Source organism: Equus asinus, chromosome 5 (assembly GCF_041296235.1).
Source record: "Equus asinus isolate D_3611 breed Donkey chromosome 5, EquAss-T2T_v2, whole genome shotgun sequence".
Lineage (NCBI taxonomy): Eukaryota > Metazoa > Chordata > Mammalia > Perissodactyla > Equidae > Equus > Equus asinus.
The window spans coordinates 44,626,672-44,648,688 of NC_091794.1; the positions used below are offsets into that span (position 1 = coordinate 44,626,672).

Here is a 22,017-nt window from a genome sequence, read left to right on the forward strand (position 1 = left end):
CCAAAGTAGTCAAAATAGAACAGGTACACCAAATTGGCTACTATTTAGCAAAGGTTTGAATAATCTTTGACTATGATCAAATAATTTTGAGCAAATAATTTTGAAAACTGATGACCAAAATACGAAAATGTAACAAAGTTGATAAATCATATCACTCTGATCAAATACTTATAACCAGGTCATGGTAAAAGACATTTTTTTTTTGCCTCTGTTTTTTGCTTTGCTTTGTTTTCTTAGTATGAGGACACCTCAAATCCAGCCACATCTTTCGGAGTGAAAGTGACAGGGAGACCCCAAGGACTTTCACATCAAAAGAAATAAAATCCAAATATAACCAACAACCAAAGAAAAAGTTCTTCACCTATAGCAGAGGCAGTCCGACACAGACTCCTGGCTCATCCAGCCGAGGACCTCGGCTTTTAGAGAGAGGTTCGTGTAGTCTCAGTAGTGTCCGGCCTGAAGTAGAAATCTTTGCAGAGTGACTGCAGTTTCCACCGCGCCCCCTTTACTGAAATGCTTTTAGATATAACTATTAAAGAAAGGATTATTAACCTGGCGTATTCTCGGAATATTTTCTTTACCTTCTTGCTTTAACTGAAACCTGGCTCTCCCCTGCTGACATTCTTCCACTGCAACCCTCCCAGGTGGTGGTTTTTTCTTCACCCCTGTGCTTTGTACCACCAGCCCTAGAAGAACAGTAGGACTTATCTCTAGGTCACTGTCCATTCTTTGTAGATTTTAGGTCCTGGTTTAGTCCTTCCCTCTTACAAGAATGACTCGTCTTATTTTTGGCAATTTTAATATCTACATATTCCAGTCTCTCTTTTCCTTAGCTTCTTTTCCTCTAGTGATCACCTGCCACACTTCCATGGTCATGCCCTAGCCTGGTCTTTACCAATGTCTGCACATCTGTATGATCCCATTTTCAATAATCCCATTTGCTGGCCACCAGTGAATGAGTATTTTTAGCTCACTCATTCTCAATTCTTTGCTCTTACCAAGAAATAAAGTCCATTGACCCTTCCTTTTTGCTTACCCTCATTCCCTTCATATCCTCACTTTATGCCATACTGGGTTTAGACACTTTGGTCCATCACTATGAGTCCTCTTTTGCACACATTCTCAAAGTTCTTTATCCTATCTAGTTCGATGTCCTTCTCCCAGAATAGCACTAACCCTTAAATCCAGCTTTGCCTATTATATGCCTGAATCCCCAGCTGAAGGCTGGAAAAATTCACAATTACATTGAATTTGTCTCATCTAAAATACATATTTCTCCTGAGCTCTTACTGCTGCCCAAAAGATTGATCACATTTTAATAGTTCATTTGCTTTCCCACCCTCCTAAACAATTATTTTACTGTTTTTTCATTCTAAAGAGACTTGCCAAGGGCTCCCACCACCACATTTACCCATATTCCACAAGCTCTGCTTTCTTTCACATTTTTATGGATGAACTACTATGTTCATAAGGCAAAGTCCTCCACCCTTACAATGCCTCTACTCAAGAAAATAAGTCTAGCAATTCTCCTTTCACTCTCTGATCAATCTTGACTCTCCATTGAATTGTTCTCATCAAAATAAAAAATGCTAAACCTTGGCTACTCCATACTCACCACCTACCATCATGTGTGGCCATTTTATCACTTCTCTAAACCCATCTCTTTTGAATCAGGCTTTTTCTTATACCACTTCACTAAAACTGTTTTTGTTGAGATCACCAATGATCTGCAAATTGCTAAATCCAATTATTGATGGTCAGTTCTCATTTTTCTTTACCTATTAGCAGTACTTAACACAGTTGATGACTCCCTTCTCTTTGAAAGATTCTATTCCCTTGGCCTCAGGATATGACATTCACCTGGTTTTTCTGTTACTCTTTGGCCCCTCACTCTCTGATTCCACCTATTCATCCAATTTCTAAACGTAGGAGTTCCCCAGAAATCTTAGATCTTTTCTTTTCTTTCTATCTTCCATCCCTTAGACTTCTATCTGGGATACCTCCCAAATTTATATTCCCTGACAAGATCTCTTCTCTCCTCTATGCTCTGGACACAACTACAGTCAGCTCTGCATAACACTTACTTTGAGAATGCACATTTCTTCCAAATTGACTGATATTAGAGAATAATTTGAGCATAATGCTAACTTAAAAATTGCTTTGACTTATGTCAGTTGTATTCTACTATGTATGCATGTTTCTTAGGAATTTTAATTTTGTTTTATTAACTTAGCGGTTGAGATTTTGCTTTTGTTTCTGGGGGTTTTTTTTGGTTATAAAACTGTACCAGCAACTGTACAGTGGATGCTCAATAAATATTTGTGAAATGAATGAGCAAACAATTTCAGGAGATGATGTAAAGTTCACGGGGAATACATGTAAACCTTTTTGTACAAGTGTAATTTTCTGGGGAGAGAGCCTACATTTTTCTTTAGATTTTGAAAGAGATCCCTAACTACCCCCACAAAAAACATAGTGATAATCTAATTCTAACAATGACCCATTAAGACTTTTATTGATCTTCAGAAGTAGGCCACATTACTCAAAATGCTCATATAGTAATTATAATGCTAAAATGTTTATTTATGAATTTTTAAAAATAAACTCAATTTTTAAAAAAATAATAGAACTTTCCATTTCAAATGACAGTAGTGTTAAATTTTTTGCTGCTGGATTTATTTCTTTAATTTTTTTTAAAAACTCTTCATGTCTTTATTACAAATACACATTTATCGTAGAAAATTTGGACTCAGAAAAACAGCTTGCAAATTATTTATAATTCTATCGTGCAACGTTAGTATTTTGCAGTCTACTCTTTGAGGCTCCTGCCTATGCATGCCAGGTATTCCTTTGTAGATGAACAAGTCTTTATGTAATATAAGAAAAATCTCCTCTTTTTGTTCTCTGAAAGTTTTAAGTATAATATGCAGTACCAGCTGAATTTTCTAAAGTACAAAAATGAAGACTAAAGAAAGGCAATATAGTCTACAGAACAAATAAAATAAATGCTTAAAAGAAATTGTTGCAGAAAAGATAGTGTTTAGCATTCACAGAACTTTTCAGTCCTTATTTATACCTGTTTATAAGGTATAAGACTTATATCCGTTCTTATTTTGTAAAATGGCATATACTTGGTTACTCATTTTCTTTTTTTTTTTTTTTTGAGGAAGATTAGCCCTGAGCTAACATCTGCTGCCAATCCTCCTCATTTTGTTGAGGAAGACTGGCCCTGAGCTAACATCCATGCCCATCTTCCTCTGCTTTCTATGTGGGACGCCTACCACAGCATGGCTTGCCAAGCGGTGCCATGTCCACACCTGTGATCCGAACCGGCGAACCCCAGGCCACCAAAGTGGAACGTGTGAACTTAACTGCTGCGTGACTGGGCCGATCCCTGGTTACTCAGTTTCTATGCCCAAAATATTCTAGAAATAGCAAATTAGAAGAAAGAGTGATTGACAACAGTGAGATAGAAGCTTGACAAAAGTAGAAAAAATAGAGACTGTCTTAAATACACCAAAAGCAGAGCAATATGAGTCCATTTATTTTAGGAGCAAATATCCCTAAACAGCTCAATTGCTCCCAAGGTCATGGTTTTACAGCCACTATCATGAAAGTCATAAGAATCATTAAGGGGAAAAAAAACTATATTGTAGTATTCTCTGGGTTAAGCAATCCAGTTAGTCAAAACAAAAGTATTAAACTTGCAGATATTGGAAATATTTGGCTCTTTAGAATGACCCATTTTCCAAGGATTACTGCTTACATCCTATAGTTAAAATACTGACATTTGTATTGAGAAGCACATGTCTACAAACAACTCATTAAAGATCTGATAGGAAGATGTGTGACTCAAAGAGGAGGAGGAGGATGCATTCTTTAAATACAATACTTCCCTCTGTATGTGGTTAATGAAGACAAATTAGAAGCCTAATTGAAAACTTTGTATGTAGATAAAGGGGACATGAAGGTAATTATTAGAGTGGTGTCACAATTCTTCAAAAAGTGATATATCCAAACATGAAGATGTTGCAACAGAGACTATGGACATAATTCCCTGGTTTCCTTCTTGTCATCCTTGATCTTCGATGAGCCAACACTTCAGTGAAATATGATGGGTCCCATACCTTACAGAAACCAATCCTAAAGAAGGAACTTCTGGGCCAGTCTTGTTTGAACTGATTGAATGTTAGGTACAAACATTGAAAAAAAAAATCCCTGGACTATACTTTTCTATATGGAACCTGCATAAAATAACAGAAGCTTGAACTTATAAATCTCCTTGATAAAAGAAAGTTAGGGGAACATCCTTCAAAGTCTGATGCTCACACATCAGTTCGCCTCATTCCTGTTGACATGGTAACTGAAATTCTAAGCCTTTCTATTGATAATCCTCTATAGGAAGGGAGGTGTTGCATTGCCAATATTAGTAAGGTAGTAGATAATTTTACCCATTCCTTGTTGAAAATTAGTTGAACAATTTTTCATTTGCTAAAATTACTATAATTCAAAGAAAAGTTACCTTTAAGGTTGTTTTGAACTTCTAAAGCTATATCGAGAGCATTAAAGGGCAGGACTGGTTCGTTGGCAATTTGCAAAATCACTTCTCCTGAGAGCTGAAAGAAAAAGAAAAACAAGCTGGCATTCAGTATTAAGGGTTTTTACTTATTTGTTTGTTTTTCATTATTTTATACACTCTTATACATCCAGAGTGGCAAAAACACAGGGGAAAAAATACTTTTATAAAACATCTTTTTCATTTAAACCTCTTTTTAATTTTATTTGTCTATTAAAAAAACCAGTATCTTTTTCATGTCTCAGAGTGTATAAAGAAACACAATATTTTCTTCCTTTTATTTAGCTCAAGTGTTAAGAAATAGCTTCCCTAATTACATGAGTTGCAATAGTTAACCTTTAAAACACTTCCTTATAAAACGGTTTGGAATGTCTCATGATGAAACAAATAGCAGAGAGGAACAAGTGAAAATCAATACATGGTTATTGGACTAAGTAAAATTCCAGACAAAATTAACGATCAATTTATTTCATTTAAAATATAATTTAATCTAAAAATTCCTTAAAATCTTAGGTACTATTTTCCTTAATGCTTTACTCTATTCCTAATTACTTTTCCAAAATTTATCAAACTAATACCATTTATTCATTTTTGAGGCCAAGATTTGAATTAAATTTAATAAAATAAAATTTTAAATGGCATCCTCAAAACTCATACCTGGAATTTTTCATACATGCATATCCACCCACCATAGCACTCCAAAACTATGTTTGAAAACCAACATATTCACTACAGCTGAACTAGCATCTGCTTAATAGACTGAACAAGTCCTATGTATTCATATACATCTCAAAGGAACTTAGGGCTGACAGCAAATGCCATTGTTACTCTCCTGCTCTCTCAAGTGATATTTAATATTTACCTGGGCTTAATAAATGTCCCTGCATCTCATATAACCCTGAAGGTGGCACACAGGGAAATGTGGCTGTGTCGATGTTATTAATGCATATGAAATGTTGTTAGTGAATGAAAATATTATCTTGTGAAACTACACAAGGGAAATTAGCACACTAACTTGAGACAGTATAGGACACATAAAAGATAGAATTTACAAGGAAAATGTGATGTTAAATTTTCAAATCTACATATTCAAAAGAGTCAAATTCCATTTAATATTTAAAAGTTATATTTCCCAGTTGTTTCCACAATTTATATTATGATAAAAATACAATTCAATTTGATCTTCGTCTATATGCCTGGGGAAATACTTTTCTTAGAAATAAAGAGGAAAAAGAAACACCTATGATATCCCTTTATTTCTTTGAGATATTTTTCTCCAAAATGTAGCAACCATTTCTTCCCCAATGCCAAAGGTATCTTTGCAGAGTTTTATCCCCAGCATAGTGATCACAAAAATCCTGGGAAACTGCCTACTGTGATTATGCTGTACCTCAGGAAAAAAGCATTATCTACAATAGGTCGATATGAATCCTATTTCTATTCCACTCTACCCCATGCAAATCATGCAAGGAACACCAATATTTGGAAATAAATTATTTATAAAAAGGAATTTTTAAAGAAGATTAAGAAGCATTATGGTTTCTTTTTCCAATTTGCACTAGATAATAGTAACTACAGAAGAGACATGTTTTGTTTACATTTTTGTAATCTGGAAACTACACATTACAAAAGATTAAAATGAAAGAATGGGGAGGGAGGAGAAAGGCACTTCTCTATGTGCTACTGGAGAAAGTTGTTTTGTTTTGTTTTTTAAGAGTCATTTGGCAGCTTGAACAACTGGAATATAAGCCAGCCACCTTGCTATTTCTTTCAAAAAGAACCTGGCAACAAATATTGGGACTTCTAAAACACCTGGTCCACGGTAGAATGCTTAGACTAAATCGGCTTTATTTTCAGCTTCACAAGCAAGAGAGAGATTTGTATATGCCTTGGATGCAGTGAGAAGAGAAGAGTCATACTGTATACTCTTCCTGTCCAGTCTGGAATTTGCTCCTATTCAGGCATGCCAAAGCAATCTTCATTTATATTTATACAAGGCCCCATTCTTTTCAAAGTGCTTTACACCTCCATATCTCATTTCATTATCTTGACAAGCCTAGAGGCAGGTAGAGGGGGAATTAATCCTATGTTAAAAACATTGAGTATAAGCCTTATTGGGTTCCAGTCCAAGATGGCGCTCTAGAACTCACTCCTCCCACGTGCACACCGAGTCTATGGCTATACACAGAACAATTCTCTCTGAAAAAAATCTAGAAACTAGCTGAGTGATTCCTACACACTAGGCAAGTGAGAAAAAATCCACATCAAATTGGGTAAGAAAGGCTGAGACACATCTGCCATAAACCCTACCCCATCACAGTGACATACAATTGTGAGGGAACTCATAGCTCTCAGCTTCTCTCTGAGGAGAAAAGGGTTTGGACCAACATCTAGTGCCCTAACTTTTAAGACTTTCACCTGAGGGATGGGCCCCCAAAATACCTAGCCCTGTAAGCCAATGGGTCTTATGTCCACAAGAACCACACACTATATAGCAAACAAAGAAAATTTCTTAATGGGCTTGTGAGGACTCACTGTGGCTCTTACCCCAGGGCTCAGTGCAGAGGCAGCAAGGCAAAAATGCCCATCTCCCAGTCTTTTCCTGAAATATCTTAAAAGCTATCTCAAAAGCTTTGCATATCTTAAAAGCTGCAACCTGAGGGGCAGACTTCTAATTTAACACACATCTAGAGACCAACTGCAGTCCTCTCTGGAAACTAGGGAGGCAGGCAGATGCCATCTTCACATTCTCCCTCTACCTTGCTCCAGATCAGCAATGTGTCCCTGAAAAGAGCTTGTGCACACATCTGGCACTCTGGCTTTTGAAGCTGCCACCAGGGGATGCATCCCTTGATGACTTGGCTTGGGTGGCCCACAGGGCTTGCATTCATGGGTTCCCCAGGACTGTAGCAAACAAAGAAACACTTCTTAACTGGCTGTCCCTCCTGGGCTCAGCACAGATGGAGTAGGTAGAAACACCCATCACCTAGTCTTTCCCTGAAAGAGGTTTATTTGCATACTTCAAAAGTATGGCTTCCAATTAGCCTGTATCTAGATGCTGACTTGAATCCTCTCCTTTGGGACACTGACAGGTTTTGGCACACACTGAACTACTGGGAACCACTAAGAACAAAGAAGGAGACTTGGACAATCAAAAAGGTTTGAGAGACAAACAAGAGCTAGGGCCAGCCTGAATGACAAGGTTCATCTCCTATATGAGACCATTCCATCAAGAACAGGAGAGGTGGCTGTTTATCTAATGCATAGAAACAAACACAGAGTCAAGCAAAATGAGGAGACAAAACAATACATTTCAAACAAATAAGATAAAACTCCAGAAACAGCCTTAATGAAACAGAGATAAGTGATTTACTGATAAAGAGTTCAAAATAATAGTTATAAATTTGCTCATCAAGGTCAGGAGAACAACCCATGAGTAAAGTGAGAATTTTCAATAAAAAGAGAAAATATAAGAGAGTACCAAACAGAAATCATAGAGTTAAAGAGTACAATAAATGGACTGAAAAATTCAATAGAAAGATTCAACAGTAGACTAATCAAACAGAAGAAAGGATCAGCGAACTCAAAGACAGGGAAGTGGAATTCATCTAATCAGAAGAGTAAAAAGAAAAAAACAATGAAGATAGCTTAAAGCACATACAGGACACCATCATATGGATCAATATTTGCATTATGGGGGTCCCAGAGGAAAATAGAGAAAGGGGGAGAAATCTTATTCAAAGAAATGATATCTGAAAACTTCTCTAACATAGGGAAAGAAACAGTCATTCAGATCCAGGAATCCTAGATAATTCCAAATAAGATGAATCCAAAGAGACCCACCCTGAGACATATTATAATTAAACTGTCAAAAATTAAAGACAAGGAAAGAATCTTAAAAGTAGCAAGAGGAAAAACAACTCGTTATGAGGAGGAAACCTCCATAAGACTAAAAGCAGATTTTGCAGCAGAAACTTTGTAGGCCATGAGAGAGTGGGATGATGTATTCAAAGTGTTACAAGGAAAAGTTGCCAACAAAGAATACTCTACTAGAAGTGAAGGAGAGATAATAGCTTTCCAGACAAGCTAAAGATGAAGAAGTTCATCAACGCTAGACCAGCCTTAAAAGAAATATTAAAGGGAATTCTTCAAGCTGAAATGAAAGAACACTAATTAGTAACAGGAAAACATATGAAAGTGTAAATTCACTGGCAAGGGTAAATATATAGTTAAATACATAATATTCTAATCTTTAATTGTGGTGGGTAAATCACTTATAAATCTAGTACGAAGGTTAAAAGACATAAGTGCTAAAAATAACTATAACTATGCAAATTTTTAATGGATAAAAAAGGTAAAAAGATGCAAATTGTGATATCAAATACATAAAATGTGGGGAAAGTGGGAGAATAAAAACATAGAGCTTTAGTGTGCCTTCTTAAGTTGTGATCAGCTTAAAACCGACTGTTACATATATAAAATGTTTTATATAGGCCTCATAGTAACCACAAAGTAAAAACCTATAATAGATACACAAAAGAGAAAGAGAAAGGTATCAAAGCATAACATTACAGAAAATTATCATATCACAAAGGAAGAGAAGAAGACAAGAAGAAAGGAACAAAGGAATTACAAAATGGCCAGGAAATAATTAACAAAAGGTCATATGTATCAATAATTCTTTAAATGTAAATGGACCAAATTCTCCAATGAAAAGACATAGAATGGAGGAATAGATTAAAAACACAAGACCCAACTATATCCTGACTACAAAAGACTCACTTTAGCTGTAAGGACACACACAGACTAAGAGTAAAGAAATGAAAAAAGATATTTCATGCAAATAAAAACCCAAAGAAAGCAAGAATACTATACTTATATATGACAAAGACTGTAATAAGAGACAAAGAAGGTTGTTATATAATGAAAAAGTAAAGGGGTCAATCCAACAAGAGGGTATAAAGTTGTAAATATTTATGCACCCAACATAGGAACATCTAAATATATAAAGCTAACATTGACAGACCTGAAGGGAGAAATAGACAGTGGTACAATAATAGTAGGGGACTTCTGTATTCCACTTTCAACAATGGATAGATCATACAGACAGAAAATCCATAAGGAAACATTGGACTTAAACTAGATGTTAGACCAGAGGACTTCACAGATATTTACATAACATTCCATCCAACAGCAGCAGAATACACATTCTTCTCAAATGCACATGGAACATTCTACAGCATGGACCCTAGGTTAGGCCACAAAAAAGTCTTAATTTAAGAAGAATAAAATCATATGGAGCATCTTTTAATTGACAACAGTGGTGTGAAACTAGAGATCAATGACAAGAAGAAAACTGGAAAATTCACAAATATGATGAAATGTGAGGTGGTGAAAGTATCTCATTGGCTCAAGTGGCTGAGGTCTGTGACATTGACAATTGCACGATCCTTAACAGCAAGAGCTGTAGGGGGTCCTGGGTGGCTACAAGAGCTGTCAGAGTCCTCATCAGCAAGGGACCAGGGCAGGTGGTAGTAGTGGTGGTTGGAGCTGGTGGTGTACACTTGCTCAGCTGTGGAGCTGGCTGCAGGTGCCTGCGTGGTGGCAGGGGCTGGCTGCAGGCATACACACCTTGGCAAGGGTCTCGGTCAGTGGCAGGGGCCAGGGCCAGCTGTGGGTGCACATGCAGTTGTGGGACTCTGGCTCTCAGTGTGCACTCATGCAGCTGCAGGAACTAGTTGCAGGTGGTGCACTGCAGTGGAGTCCAGTGACAGGAGTCAGTACCAGTAGCATGCAGGTTCACACTACAGGGGCTATCTGTAGGAACAGCAGCAGCACAGGCTTGTGACAGATGACGGGACTGGCTTCTGGTACCCAAGCAGCTGTGGGTGCCTTGGCTCTCGGCATGCACTTCTGTGGCTGCAAGGGCAAGCCATGGGAGCACAAACAACAGTAGAGCCTGGTGAAAGGAGTTGGGGCCAGCAGTGCGGAGGTACATGACTATACAGGGCCTAGCTGCTGGTATGCCTGGCAGAGCAGGTCAGCTATAGGAGTTGGGACCAGGTCCTTTGGGCAGTGCCCTGAAAGACTGGGGAAGCTGGTCACTAATTCTGCTATTTTCCTGCAATGAGAACTCTCTCTGGCCAGGGAATTCCCTCTTGGCCCTGAGCAGTGCCGGCCTGGGGGATGGAATGATTCAAGCAAAATGAACCTGTTTTTCCTACCATTTTTGTGTGGTTATTCTCAGGTTATTTTGCTCCACTATGTTGTTGACACTTCTTAAATGGGCTCCTGAGCTCTCCCAGAGCTATTTTCTTTTTGGATAGCTGTCTAATCATTGTTCTTTGTGGGAAGATGGAGGCTGGGATCTCCTACTCTGCCATCTTGGTGGCATCACTCCCCTAAGCTGCCTGAAATTCCATTATTTCATGTCCTTCTTTCTTCACTCCTCCCAGACCATCCTACCCTCGACCAGAGGATAAAGAAAGTACAACAGAATAAAAATATTGTTTCATAGAAGTAAAAGTATTCAAAAAAATTAAAGCATTTTTATATTGAAAAATGAGTGCAGGAACACCACATTGCAGAGGCTTTTCCCTCTCGCTAAACAATATTGATGTCTTTACAGTTAGTGGTTTCACTGGTGTTAGGAAAGATCCGATTGTCAAAGAAGATAACAATTACTAAAAGAGCCGTCTTCTGTATTTTAAGAGAAATAAAGGTAAATTATAGTTATCCCACAAAAAAGTTTCTCTTTCTTCAGTCTGAAATAATTTAAATTGTATTTAAAGGTTCAAAAGAGTGTTTTTAGAAACTTAAAGGAAAATATATAAACACAAATGTACTGTTTTCTTAAACTTTATAAGTAGTAATCTGTTGCTTTGTTGTCTAGTAAAGAGGTTTTGCATTCTCTGACTTTGTCACAAATCTTTTCCTTACTCACCAGTCTAGAGAGACCAAAAAAAAAAAAAAGATATTTGTTTACTAAACTGTGAATATCTAGAGTGGGGCCATATTCTCCCTTCAATTATTGTATCACACTGACCAGTATGGTGACTGTATCTGCAACAAGTGCTTTGAATGAGTAACTAGGTAATGCATGAACAATGCAGTTGGACACAAGTAGGTTCACTATACCTATATCTATTGGTATAAGCAATAGCAATACCACAGTTCTATATCAGAATTTCTTTTTAGTTATAGGTAGAGATGCTCAGTAAAAACGTGGTTTGTTCTGTTTTTATAATTGCAAATGAAAGTAACCACAGTTAATACCTCGTACCTAAGCTGTAAGTTAAACTAACATTGTGGGACTGCTTTTATGTCTTCTGTCAGATTTAAAATGCGATGTAGCCCCACTCTAGCAGGTATTGCTGTGAGATAATCACAACACCTGTTTATAGGTTCGTGAGAGAAACAAATTGAAGGAGACTGGTCGTTACAGCATGGTGTGACATGACACAGGAAACAGTGGATGAATCATGAACCATGCCACTAGTGTTCACTGAGCCTTTACCACGTGACCATCGCTGCGCTAGGGGGAGGGAAGAGAAATATAAGACAGCTTCTCCCTTTAGCTCTTACTTTCTGGATAGAGACAAGTCATACCACTTTTACACAATTGGAAAAATAAGTTTACAGTAGAAAATTAGTAAACATGAATCTTTGGCTTCCTGGAAAGAATCATTTTCTATTCTACTTTAAATGTACCATAGGATTATACCACATTATATATTTTGGGCTCAAAAATCTAGAATGTAAAAGAAAAAAGACATTTTAGACGAGGGGAAAAAAAATGAGCGAAAACCTTGGAGTAGAATAAAGCATAGACTTTTTAGAGAAACATGAAGAAACCAGTGTGACTGAAGTGGAGTTCTTGGATAGTGGGAAGTAAGTTTGCATGTGGGGTGTGGGGTGGGGAGTCAGAAAACCCTAAAACTCAACCAAGGCATATGGCCATGATTCAGCGATCTGCAGGGACTCCTTCTGCTTTCCCTTAACTTTCAGAGCAGAGGCACTATCTGATAAGTTATGGTCTGGTGAGAGTCTTCGTAACATGATTTTGTGGTGCCTGGTGCCCTTCGGGCTGTTATGTTCATCCTGAAGTGACCAGACTGATTTCTGTCACTTTCTAGTAGAAAACACCCAACTTAGCAACAAACGCCCTATGGATAACAAACCTCTGGGCAGCCAGCCATGGGCAAGGAGACTCAGGGATGACCCTCGAGAGGAGCAGAGCAAGAAGCAGCCTCCCAGTGCTCAGGACTGCTTTCCAAAGCTGTGATGTCAACAGGGGAGGGGAAGCAAGAATGCAGGCCTAACACACACAGCCTATTTTCCTAGCAAAAGGAGAAATTAAATGGAGCTACACAAATTAGTGCACAAAATCTATCTACCTCTAATATGGCTAAAATTTGGTATTAAGACTCTTATTATCTCTCACCTGGTATACTCCACAAACTCCCTAATTAATCTAAATGTCTGCCTCTCACCCAATCTCCACATTGTAGCTAGAGCTATGCAGTTACTCATTCAAAGTATATTTCTTGTGCACTGTAAAAAATGGACCTGTTGGTGCCGGCCCCGTGGCTGAGTGGTTAAGTTCGCGCACTCTGCTGCAGGTGGCCCAGTGTTTCGTTGGTTCAAATCCTGGGCGCGCACATGGCACTGCTCATAAACCACGCTGAGGCAGTGTCCCACATGCCACAACTAGAAGGACCCACAGTGAAGAATATACAACTATGTACTGGGGGGCTTTGGGGAGAAAAAGGAAAAAAATAAAATCTTTAAAAAAAAAAAAAACAAAACAGACCTGTCTGTGCCACTTCCTTTCTATAGCTTCCTTTACCTCTATAGAAATTGATGGCGACCAATACTCAACTCAAAAACCTATGATCTGGCAAGTCTATTTATTGAAAAAACTACTTAAAAAATGTCTTAGAAAGTCAGGGACTTATATAACCCCCACAAGTATCAAAAAAGTATGACTTTTGACTAAACCCACACAGAAACCAGTGAGCAAAACTCAAATGCTACAGCTGCTCCCTCAGTGCTAACAGGGACTGCCCTGTAGGAGTCACACGTGGAAGTGGAGACTCCTGGTTACCTTGGAAGAAAGATCTAGTTGTTGCCAAGGGATGACTTGAGGCCTGCTTTCTGTGGAGACGTTTCGATGAGATGTTTAGCAGGCCTAGCAAAGGCCTTGTTTCCACTGTTCGGCACACATATTTGTGCAGCTCAATAGTAACGGGGGAAAGAGATAGGAAAATTGGTATGGAATTCCTAAGCTTTCAGGAAAGAAATGGTTCAAGACTCTACTCTTTCCTTCTTAAGATTTCAAAGATGCCAGAATAGTTTTGACGGATTGAGGTAGTCTCAAATGAAGTTGCATGGCAGCAAAGGATTTAAAAAATCATTGAAGAATTCCAAAAGCTACTGAGAGGGAAATTCATTTTAAGGAGAAGGATTTTAACCAAGGGAAATGTATGGGATATTTGGTTCCGAAAACTTGCGGCTGTTATTAGGAAGTCCTGTGACCAACCCTGTCTGGCCCACGGGCCTACCACAGGGAGAGTATGTGTGAGCTTAAAGACTATGTTAGCAAACCGTGGTAAACTTGGGGAGCAGCATTACTGGGCAGTGGAACCCATAGCTCTGCACACCACTGAGCGAGGGAGAGCCCTTTTCTCTCCGTCACCTTGAGAAACTGCTGTTTCAGTCACCACTGTACCTCCTACAGCTTCCAAGGGCTGAGCAAGAATTCTGGCACGCCTGGTTTGGAGAACGGCACCTGCTTTTACTACAGAGCTGCTGCCGCTGACAGACCCACAAAAGCTCTCTGGATCCCTTGGGCAGACAGCAAATTGACAGGATGTGGAGTAAAGGAAGCATACGTGGAGTACGTCTCCACAGCATTTTAATTTGATTATCAAAGAGATGAGCCCTTAATTTGTCCCCTAAAGTGATAAAGGTATATTTGTTTACAAAACACACACTGACCACCTGTGAATGCCAAGGCGTTAAGAACTAAGGCAACCTTTGCCGGCAAGACACTGATCGGCTAGGAATACAAACTGACTGATTCTAATCCTCCTTTCCAGCCTCTGCTTCTGCTGCAAGCCCCATCTCCTCTCTGTGTTCTCAGCATAAACTCTCACCGCCCAACCTGGAGCTTACCAGGAGCCTTACTTCGGGTCCCCCTAGAAACAGACCCGGAGAAAAAATGTGAGTGCAAGTAGTCATTGAGAGGTGAAGGTAGAGGAAAAAGGAAGACCAGAAAGGGAAGACAGAGAGTAGAAGACATCTTATCAAGTCATCTCTTACTGTGGGTGACTGGAGCTTAATTGTCCTCGGGAACATCTGAGGGCCAGTATCAAATACGTTCTTTAGAATTTTCTCATCCAAGGGACAAGGGAGCTGGATATTGATTCACCGGCTCCCATCAGGAACTGAGTGAGGGTTGTTCATGGAGGTGTCAAATCTTTAACCCTTCTGGTCTACACCAGCAGTTTTCCATGGCTGAAGAAAGCCTCAGGCAAAGAGATGGAAATCTGTTGCTAAAATAGAATGCTTACTTTCTATTCCTAGACCACAAAAGTAACTGGTAAAATTTTTTTTTCAATCTTAAGATCTCTTTCCTCTTTCAGTGACTGGCATCACCTATCTGTTACTAAGTTGTAGCAGAGAAAATATATTTATGCATTAATTAGGAAATAATGAAATCAAGCTGGTTTACTGGGGTGTTTTATGTATTTATTTATTTATTTATTTTGGTGAGGAAGATTGGCCCTGAGCTAACATATGTTGCCAATCCTCCTTTCTTTGCTTGAGGAAGATTGTCTCCGAGCTAACATCTCTGCCAGTCTTCCTCTGTTTTGTATGTGGGATACTACCACAGCATGGCTTGATGAGCAGTGTGTAGATCCACACCCAAGATCAGAAACTGTGAACCCCCAGCCGCTGAAGTGGAGCACGTGAACTTAACCACTACACAACTGGGCCGGCCCCTAGTTTACTGGTATGTTTTAGTGATTACTTTTTTGGGCAGGTGTAGTCATAGTTTTCACTTTGTAACACAGTTTTATCTTCTGGTAGTCATATTGTTCTTAGAGAGGGACCACAGTGTGCTAATATTTCCTAGTGCATTGCAAAAAGACCTTAAGATACCAACTTTTCTTTTATACCATGGTTAGCAGTAATTTTCATCGAACTATGTATGTGCTGACTGACAAATTATAAATTAAGTATTTATATTTAACTAATAACTAACTTCAACAAAGGCTAATGATAATAACAACAGCAGCTAATATTTATGAGTTTTTGCTATATACCAGGCATGATTCTAAATTCTTTACATGAATTCATTCATTTAATTCTTACCGTCACTTTATTCATTTTGCACATGAGAAAACAGAGGTATTACTCAGTGTTCAGTAAATTTCCTGAGGCCACTAAGCTAGTACATGGTAATTCTGAGATTTGAGGCCAGGCATTCTGACTGCAGAATCTGGATTCTTACACTAAATTGCATTTTTTCTTTCCTTTCCAATCCCTCTCCTAATTTTAGCAAATCGGGAATACCAGTGGCCACTGAGACAACATTTACCAAACCTGAACATGATTCTAAGGGATAATCAAGGGCTGATTAGACCTATCAGGCATATTTAAAATCAAGCCACAAATGGTCCTATCAGGAATTATAACTTTTGATACTTGCTAATGTTAATTTTCATGTTTGTAGATCCTGCTTCCTTGAGCATAGGAAAGTGGATGTAGAGATTTACAAAGTAAAAATTCTCTACGACGTCCTTAGTGATAGAGTATTTTTCTGATTTTTCTACAGTAAACAGCATTGATTATAAAATACAACTGGAAGAGCCAGGGTAATGAATGACGAAGGTGAGTTGGTATGCATACTGATTGGAATTTATCTATCTTAGTAGATTGTAAGTCATTATTACTCCAATTTTAGATTCTTTGAATAAGGTTTAGGGAAATACTCAAAGAACAACATGAACACTTACTAAAGGTTATCAGTGATCACCCATCTATCCATCTTCATACTGCTTGAGGGCATTTCTGCTATTAAATCAATATTTATCGGGCAGTGCTATATGTCAGAGACCACGTTAGATGCTGGGGATTTCCAGACTTTTCTCATGAGAGGACACAGATACTGGCTATACTAATCATTAAATAGTTAAACACTATATGGTGTTATGAGAAGTACACAGGGGTCCTAATGCATCTGAGGGGATAAGGAAAGGCTTCCTTGAGAAAATTCCTTCTGTAGGGAAGGCACTGTGCTAGGCTGTATATCACACAGGGAAGAATCAGAAGCAGATACTGTGCAAAGCACATGCTCTTATATCAGTTTATATGAAATTGGTTGGATTTTTCATATCTTCACACAACAATAAAATTAAAATGTTAAACATATATTTTATTGTTTATTTTACATATACTTCATGAAAGTTTCTTCTAAAGGAAAATTCATGTCTTTAGGTTGCCAAAGCTAGTTATCTCCCCTGAACTCTCCCCACGTCACCACAACAGAAGTCAAGTTCTCTGTTGTTGCAGATAACACTCCAGCTCTCGTGTGGCAAACTGGTAGGGATTGTTTTTTAAAAGAGGAATTGTATGTTTATTAAATCATGCAATTGGTAAATTATCCAAAGTAATTAATCTTGGAGAGAAGGATTAGAGAATTGATTTAGCAGAGTTTGTAATAATGCTAAAGAAACATACATCAAAGGTGCATAAGGCAGTAAGACAGAAGGAGCCAATGATTTCCTATTTACAGCTTATGCTTAGAGATTGTATTTTTAGAGCATAATGCTAGATATCTGTGCATGCAAAATAATGTGGTTTCAGTTTGCTCTTTAAGAATTTAATAAAACAGTGCTTTAGCAAAGGATAAAAATAACATTTCTTCCTACATCCAATCATTAACTAAAGGATATTTTGGTAACAATGGATTCAATCACATCTGAAGTCAATTATCTACTTAATAGAGCAATATTATCATTTTGATATAAAGTGTTAATATAATTATTCCCTTATGTATGTCCTAGTTGATAAAACAACAAAAAATAAAGTAAACCTCAATTCTCTTATAAATTTAAACAACTGGTGAAATTTTGTTTTTCTAAAAATATTTTCAGAATATTGTTCCTTTTTTTCACAAAAATATTAACATAGAGAATAATGACATCATGTTTCTATATTACAGAGACAATAAGGGCAATAGAGAAGGGTGGAGATATGAGAATGAAAAAGAACAAACTGTTTATTCTTTTGAATTCGCTACTTCTACCTAGAATAATGTCTTACTTTGAATAATGGCCAAAATATATGTGATCCTTAGTGTATGCAGTTATATTGTTAATGCAGTTTCTTTTCTGGCTGGACAGACAATAAATGTTGCTGCAGACTGCATCCTACAGAGTGAGACTTGGAATCTTAAAAACAGTAAAAAATGCAATGGCTTTAGATCCTTTGATGTGTAATTATATTCATGATAAGCTTCTTACATCAGCTTTCTCTGAACTAAATGCTATTTTCCAGTTGAATCCAAAATATATATATATGTAATTAAAGGAATTGTACAAATGGAGCACACTGTCTAGCTCTAGAATTTCCATGACTTCTCTTTTCTTCTTCACATGTTACTCACTGATAGACAGGACTCGAATACCTCCTTGCCTCTCAAACATCCCAGGATGTCTCAAAAAACAACACAAACCAATAATTCGGGAGTGTTTTAATATTATTATTGTTAATCAGTTAATCACTGTGATAGGACCCTTAGTTTTATAATTAATTAACTTTAGAACACTTTATCATAGAGATATCTACTTTGAAAGAGTGCTTATAAAGCACCTACAATTCAAGAGTCCTGGGTTAAATGCAAAAAAGGTGAAGCAGTTCTTATAGTTAAGGGGTTTATGGGTTGGAAGCCAAGATATTAGCATAGAAAAACGAAAAGAGCATATAAAGCAGTGCATCCAAAGGGTCAGATGAGTAGGAAAACAGTGGTCACCACGAACAGCAATAGCCCAAGAACACGTCTTGGAGATTTCACTTCAGCTGGACCTTAAAGAAAGGGAACAATTCAAGGAGGTGGGGAGGGTTGAGGGCAGCACTCTCAGCAAGAGGAATCGGCCAGTGCAAGTTATGATTCCAACATTGGGTAAGTCAGTTTTGAGGCAAGTAGGGTTCTTTGAAAGGAAAGGGAAAATAAAGTTGGAGAAGAAAACTATATTGTAAGAGATCTCTTTCCTTGTTAATGAGTTCCTTATAAAGGAGAAAGATATTCCATTTACCCTGAGATGTCTTGACAAGTAAAAAAAAATTTTTTAAAGCAACACTATGCAATTATTAATAAATTAACCTAGAAAAAGCCTTATGCCATTCCACATAACAGGCCAAAGCAAACCCTGATCTGGAATGGTAAAGATAAGGTTTTCATTTCTTCATTTCATCTGGTAATAGGTAACTCATGTTTCCATATTACCAACATCACCAAAAGTCATAATGTCTGAATGTATGTTGTTGAAAACACAATGGCCTAGAATTTAGAATGTATAGATTTAGTCCTTGCACCTCTGCGGGCCTGGGTTTCCTCAAGTGTAAGACCTTACTCTCTAAAACCCAATCACAATGTTCTTTTGAATTTGTAACCCATGGTTGGTTATTGAGGGATACTGAGAATGTTGAGGGACTCAATCTAATAACAAAAGTTGGGGGTTGTCCAAACAACTTAGTGTGACTAATTTCTAGAACCTGAAGTAGATTTTAACCAACAGCCATGTTTGCCATGACAAATTCCATGCTTTGTAGGCAGCCCGCTTCTGAAGATGCTGTGAGCTGAGCAGTTTCTTCCACATGAGGGAGAGCTTGTGAAAAGGACCGGGCTCAGTAGAGCCTGCTACCAGTTGCTGACTGAGAAGCAGAGGCAGACTTCTTTCCACAAACTTTAGGAATTCTGCTTCCTTTGCTCTCTGAAATTTGTGTGATCTTTGTTTTTTTTTGTTTTTTGAGGAAGATTAGCCCTGAGCTAACATCTGTTGCCAATCCTCCTCTTTTTGCTGAGGGAGACTGGCCTTGAACCAACATCCATACCCATCTTCCTCCACTTTATATGTGAGATGCCCGCCACAGCCTGACTTGCCAAGCAGTGTGTAGGTCTGCACCCGGGATCCGAACCAGCAAACACCGGGCCGCCAAAGTGGAACATGCGAACTTAACCGCTGCACCACCAGGCCAGCCCCTGATCTTTGTATTTTTACATTTTCCTCAGAAAAAATAGAAACATTACACTATGAAACACTACACTACATTACAAATAGAAACACTACACTAATAGAAAAATATACACTATGGTATATGTCTACTCATGCTTTGCAAAGAAACTAGGCCCATAAAGAGGTGATATGTTAAATTTGTGGTTTTCACATGTTCCAAAGGAGGGTAGAGGAAAGGAGCAAGTGTTAATTGAAAATCTACTATGTGTCAGACCTTTCATTAGAAGTGTGACTACAAGATTTCATTTAATCCTGCCAAGAAACCTGCCAGATCACATTAAGCAATGCTAGTAATATTCGGAGCAAGGTCGATGGGAGCAAGGCTGTGAAGGGTCTGGCAGGTTACAGTGAGGAACTGAGACTTCATATTGCAGATCAGAATATCTCAGTGTCTGGCCTCTGGACCATCTGCATCAGAAGCACCTGTGAAACTTTTTAAAATGAAAATTCTCACCTATGGCCCCACTCCGCCAGACACACACAAGCACACAAGATTCTAACTTGTGTTGATCTGTGTAGCGGCACCAGAATTCACTATGTTAAAATAAGCACCCCTGATGACAGGGATGCAGGTGACCAAGAGATCAGACTTTGAGAATCTGCACTATAGACAACAGAAGCCAACAAAGGATGCTTGCTTGTGTGGGCAATTGACAAAATCAGATTTGCTTCTTTCTATAAGTTTATATTTTATAATATCAAACTTTTATGTAGAAAGTCTTTAAAACGTAAATAGAAAGGAGAGATCACAATTGGTTTATGGCAAAGTATATATACAAATAAGAGGAGGCCTAGGAACACATTCAGCAAACTTGAGAACAAAGCAATAATAACGTTTCTGAAAAGCTTGTCAAAGCATTCAGGCAATTCTTAACAATGGAAAAATGTATAGAGTAATAGAAATACAGGTTTCTCCATCTAAAATATCATTTATTTTGTGGAAAACAGTATTAAAATGAGGCTACACTTAGTATTGTGCCTGTTTTGTTTTTCATTTCCTCTATGATAAGTTGCTAACAATGTCTCATTTTTAAAGGAGAGAGGAAAATCCAGTGTCCCTTCATTCCACTTATTTAGAAGATTGGGGACACAAACTGGGTCATGCTGTGGTGAACTATCTCATTTATTCAGGCAGATTAAGAAGTGCTAGGGTTTCATTATCTCAGATCTGTATTATGCTATTCCTGTAATAAATAAGATCACTTTATTTTTCCTCATTTCTTAATGGAAAAAATTAATTGCTAGGCAATACATCCTTGTGAAATATATAATTTAAATATACATTTATAAGTAACAAAACTAATCCCCCAAAGGTCAAACATTTTACATAAATTTATGGAGCAGCAAATGATGAAAGAGATCTTGGCTGTCCGACCCTATCACCTCAATTTGCAAATAAGGAAATAGGGGATGAAAATTGAAATGATCTGCCTAACATCACACAGCTGTTTAGAGGCAAAACTAGAACTGAGATCAAGATCTTAAGACTCTCAACACATTGCTTTTTACACAATAAATGCTAGAAGCAGAATCCAAATTGTGTGTGTGTGTGTGTGTCTGTGTATGATGAAAATACGGAGGAAGAATGGGAAATTCAGTAAGCACACCACATACACAAAAAGTACACAAATGATGGTGGGAATTTGCCCCTTGCATTATCATAGCACATCCACTATAATGCATTAAAAATAGTCTCCGGTGTCCATTATGCTCTCTCTAACTCCTCTGTGAGTAAACTCACAGCCCTCTCTAGGGCACCAGCATCTCACATCTATTTCCCCTATCAAGTCACCACACCTCCCCTCTTAGTTCTTGTTCTACACCAATTTATCCTCAGTTTCTCTGTACCCTTAGGTAATTTTTGATCCATCACTTTCTGAGAGAAGTATATTAAAAATCTTACATTGGGGCCGGCCCGGTGGCACAGCGGTTAAGTTCGCACATTCCGTTTCTCGGCGGCCCAGGGTTCGCTGGTTCGGATCCTGGATGCAGACCTGGCACCGTTTGGCAAAAGCCATGCTGTGGCAGGCATCCCACGTTTAAAGTAGAGGAAGATGGACATGGATGTTAGCTCAGGGCCAGTCTTCCTCAGCAAAAAGAGGAGGATTGGCAGTACTTAGCTCAGGGCTAATCTTC

The 22,017-nt window shown here is 38.1% G+C and overlaps 1 protein-coding gene across 8 annotated transcripts in view; it reads right to left on the reverse strand.

The window, feature by feature from the left end:
* The window catches only part of NAALADL2 (N-acetylated alpha-linked acidic dipeptidase like 2), a 1,281,993-nt gene that overhangs the window by 94,062 nt on the left and 1,165,914 nt on the right, over positions 1 to 22,017 (reverse strand). For all 8 annotated transcript variants that reach the window (XM_070509419.1, XM_070509420.1, XM_070509417.1 and 5 more), the window contains one exon: positions 4,523 to 4,616. In XM_070509419.1, the coding sequence (XP_070365520.1) occupies positions 4,523 to 4,616 (94 nt within the window). The remainder of the gene's footprint in view (positions 1 to 4,522; positions 4,617 to 22,017) is intronic.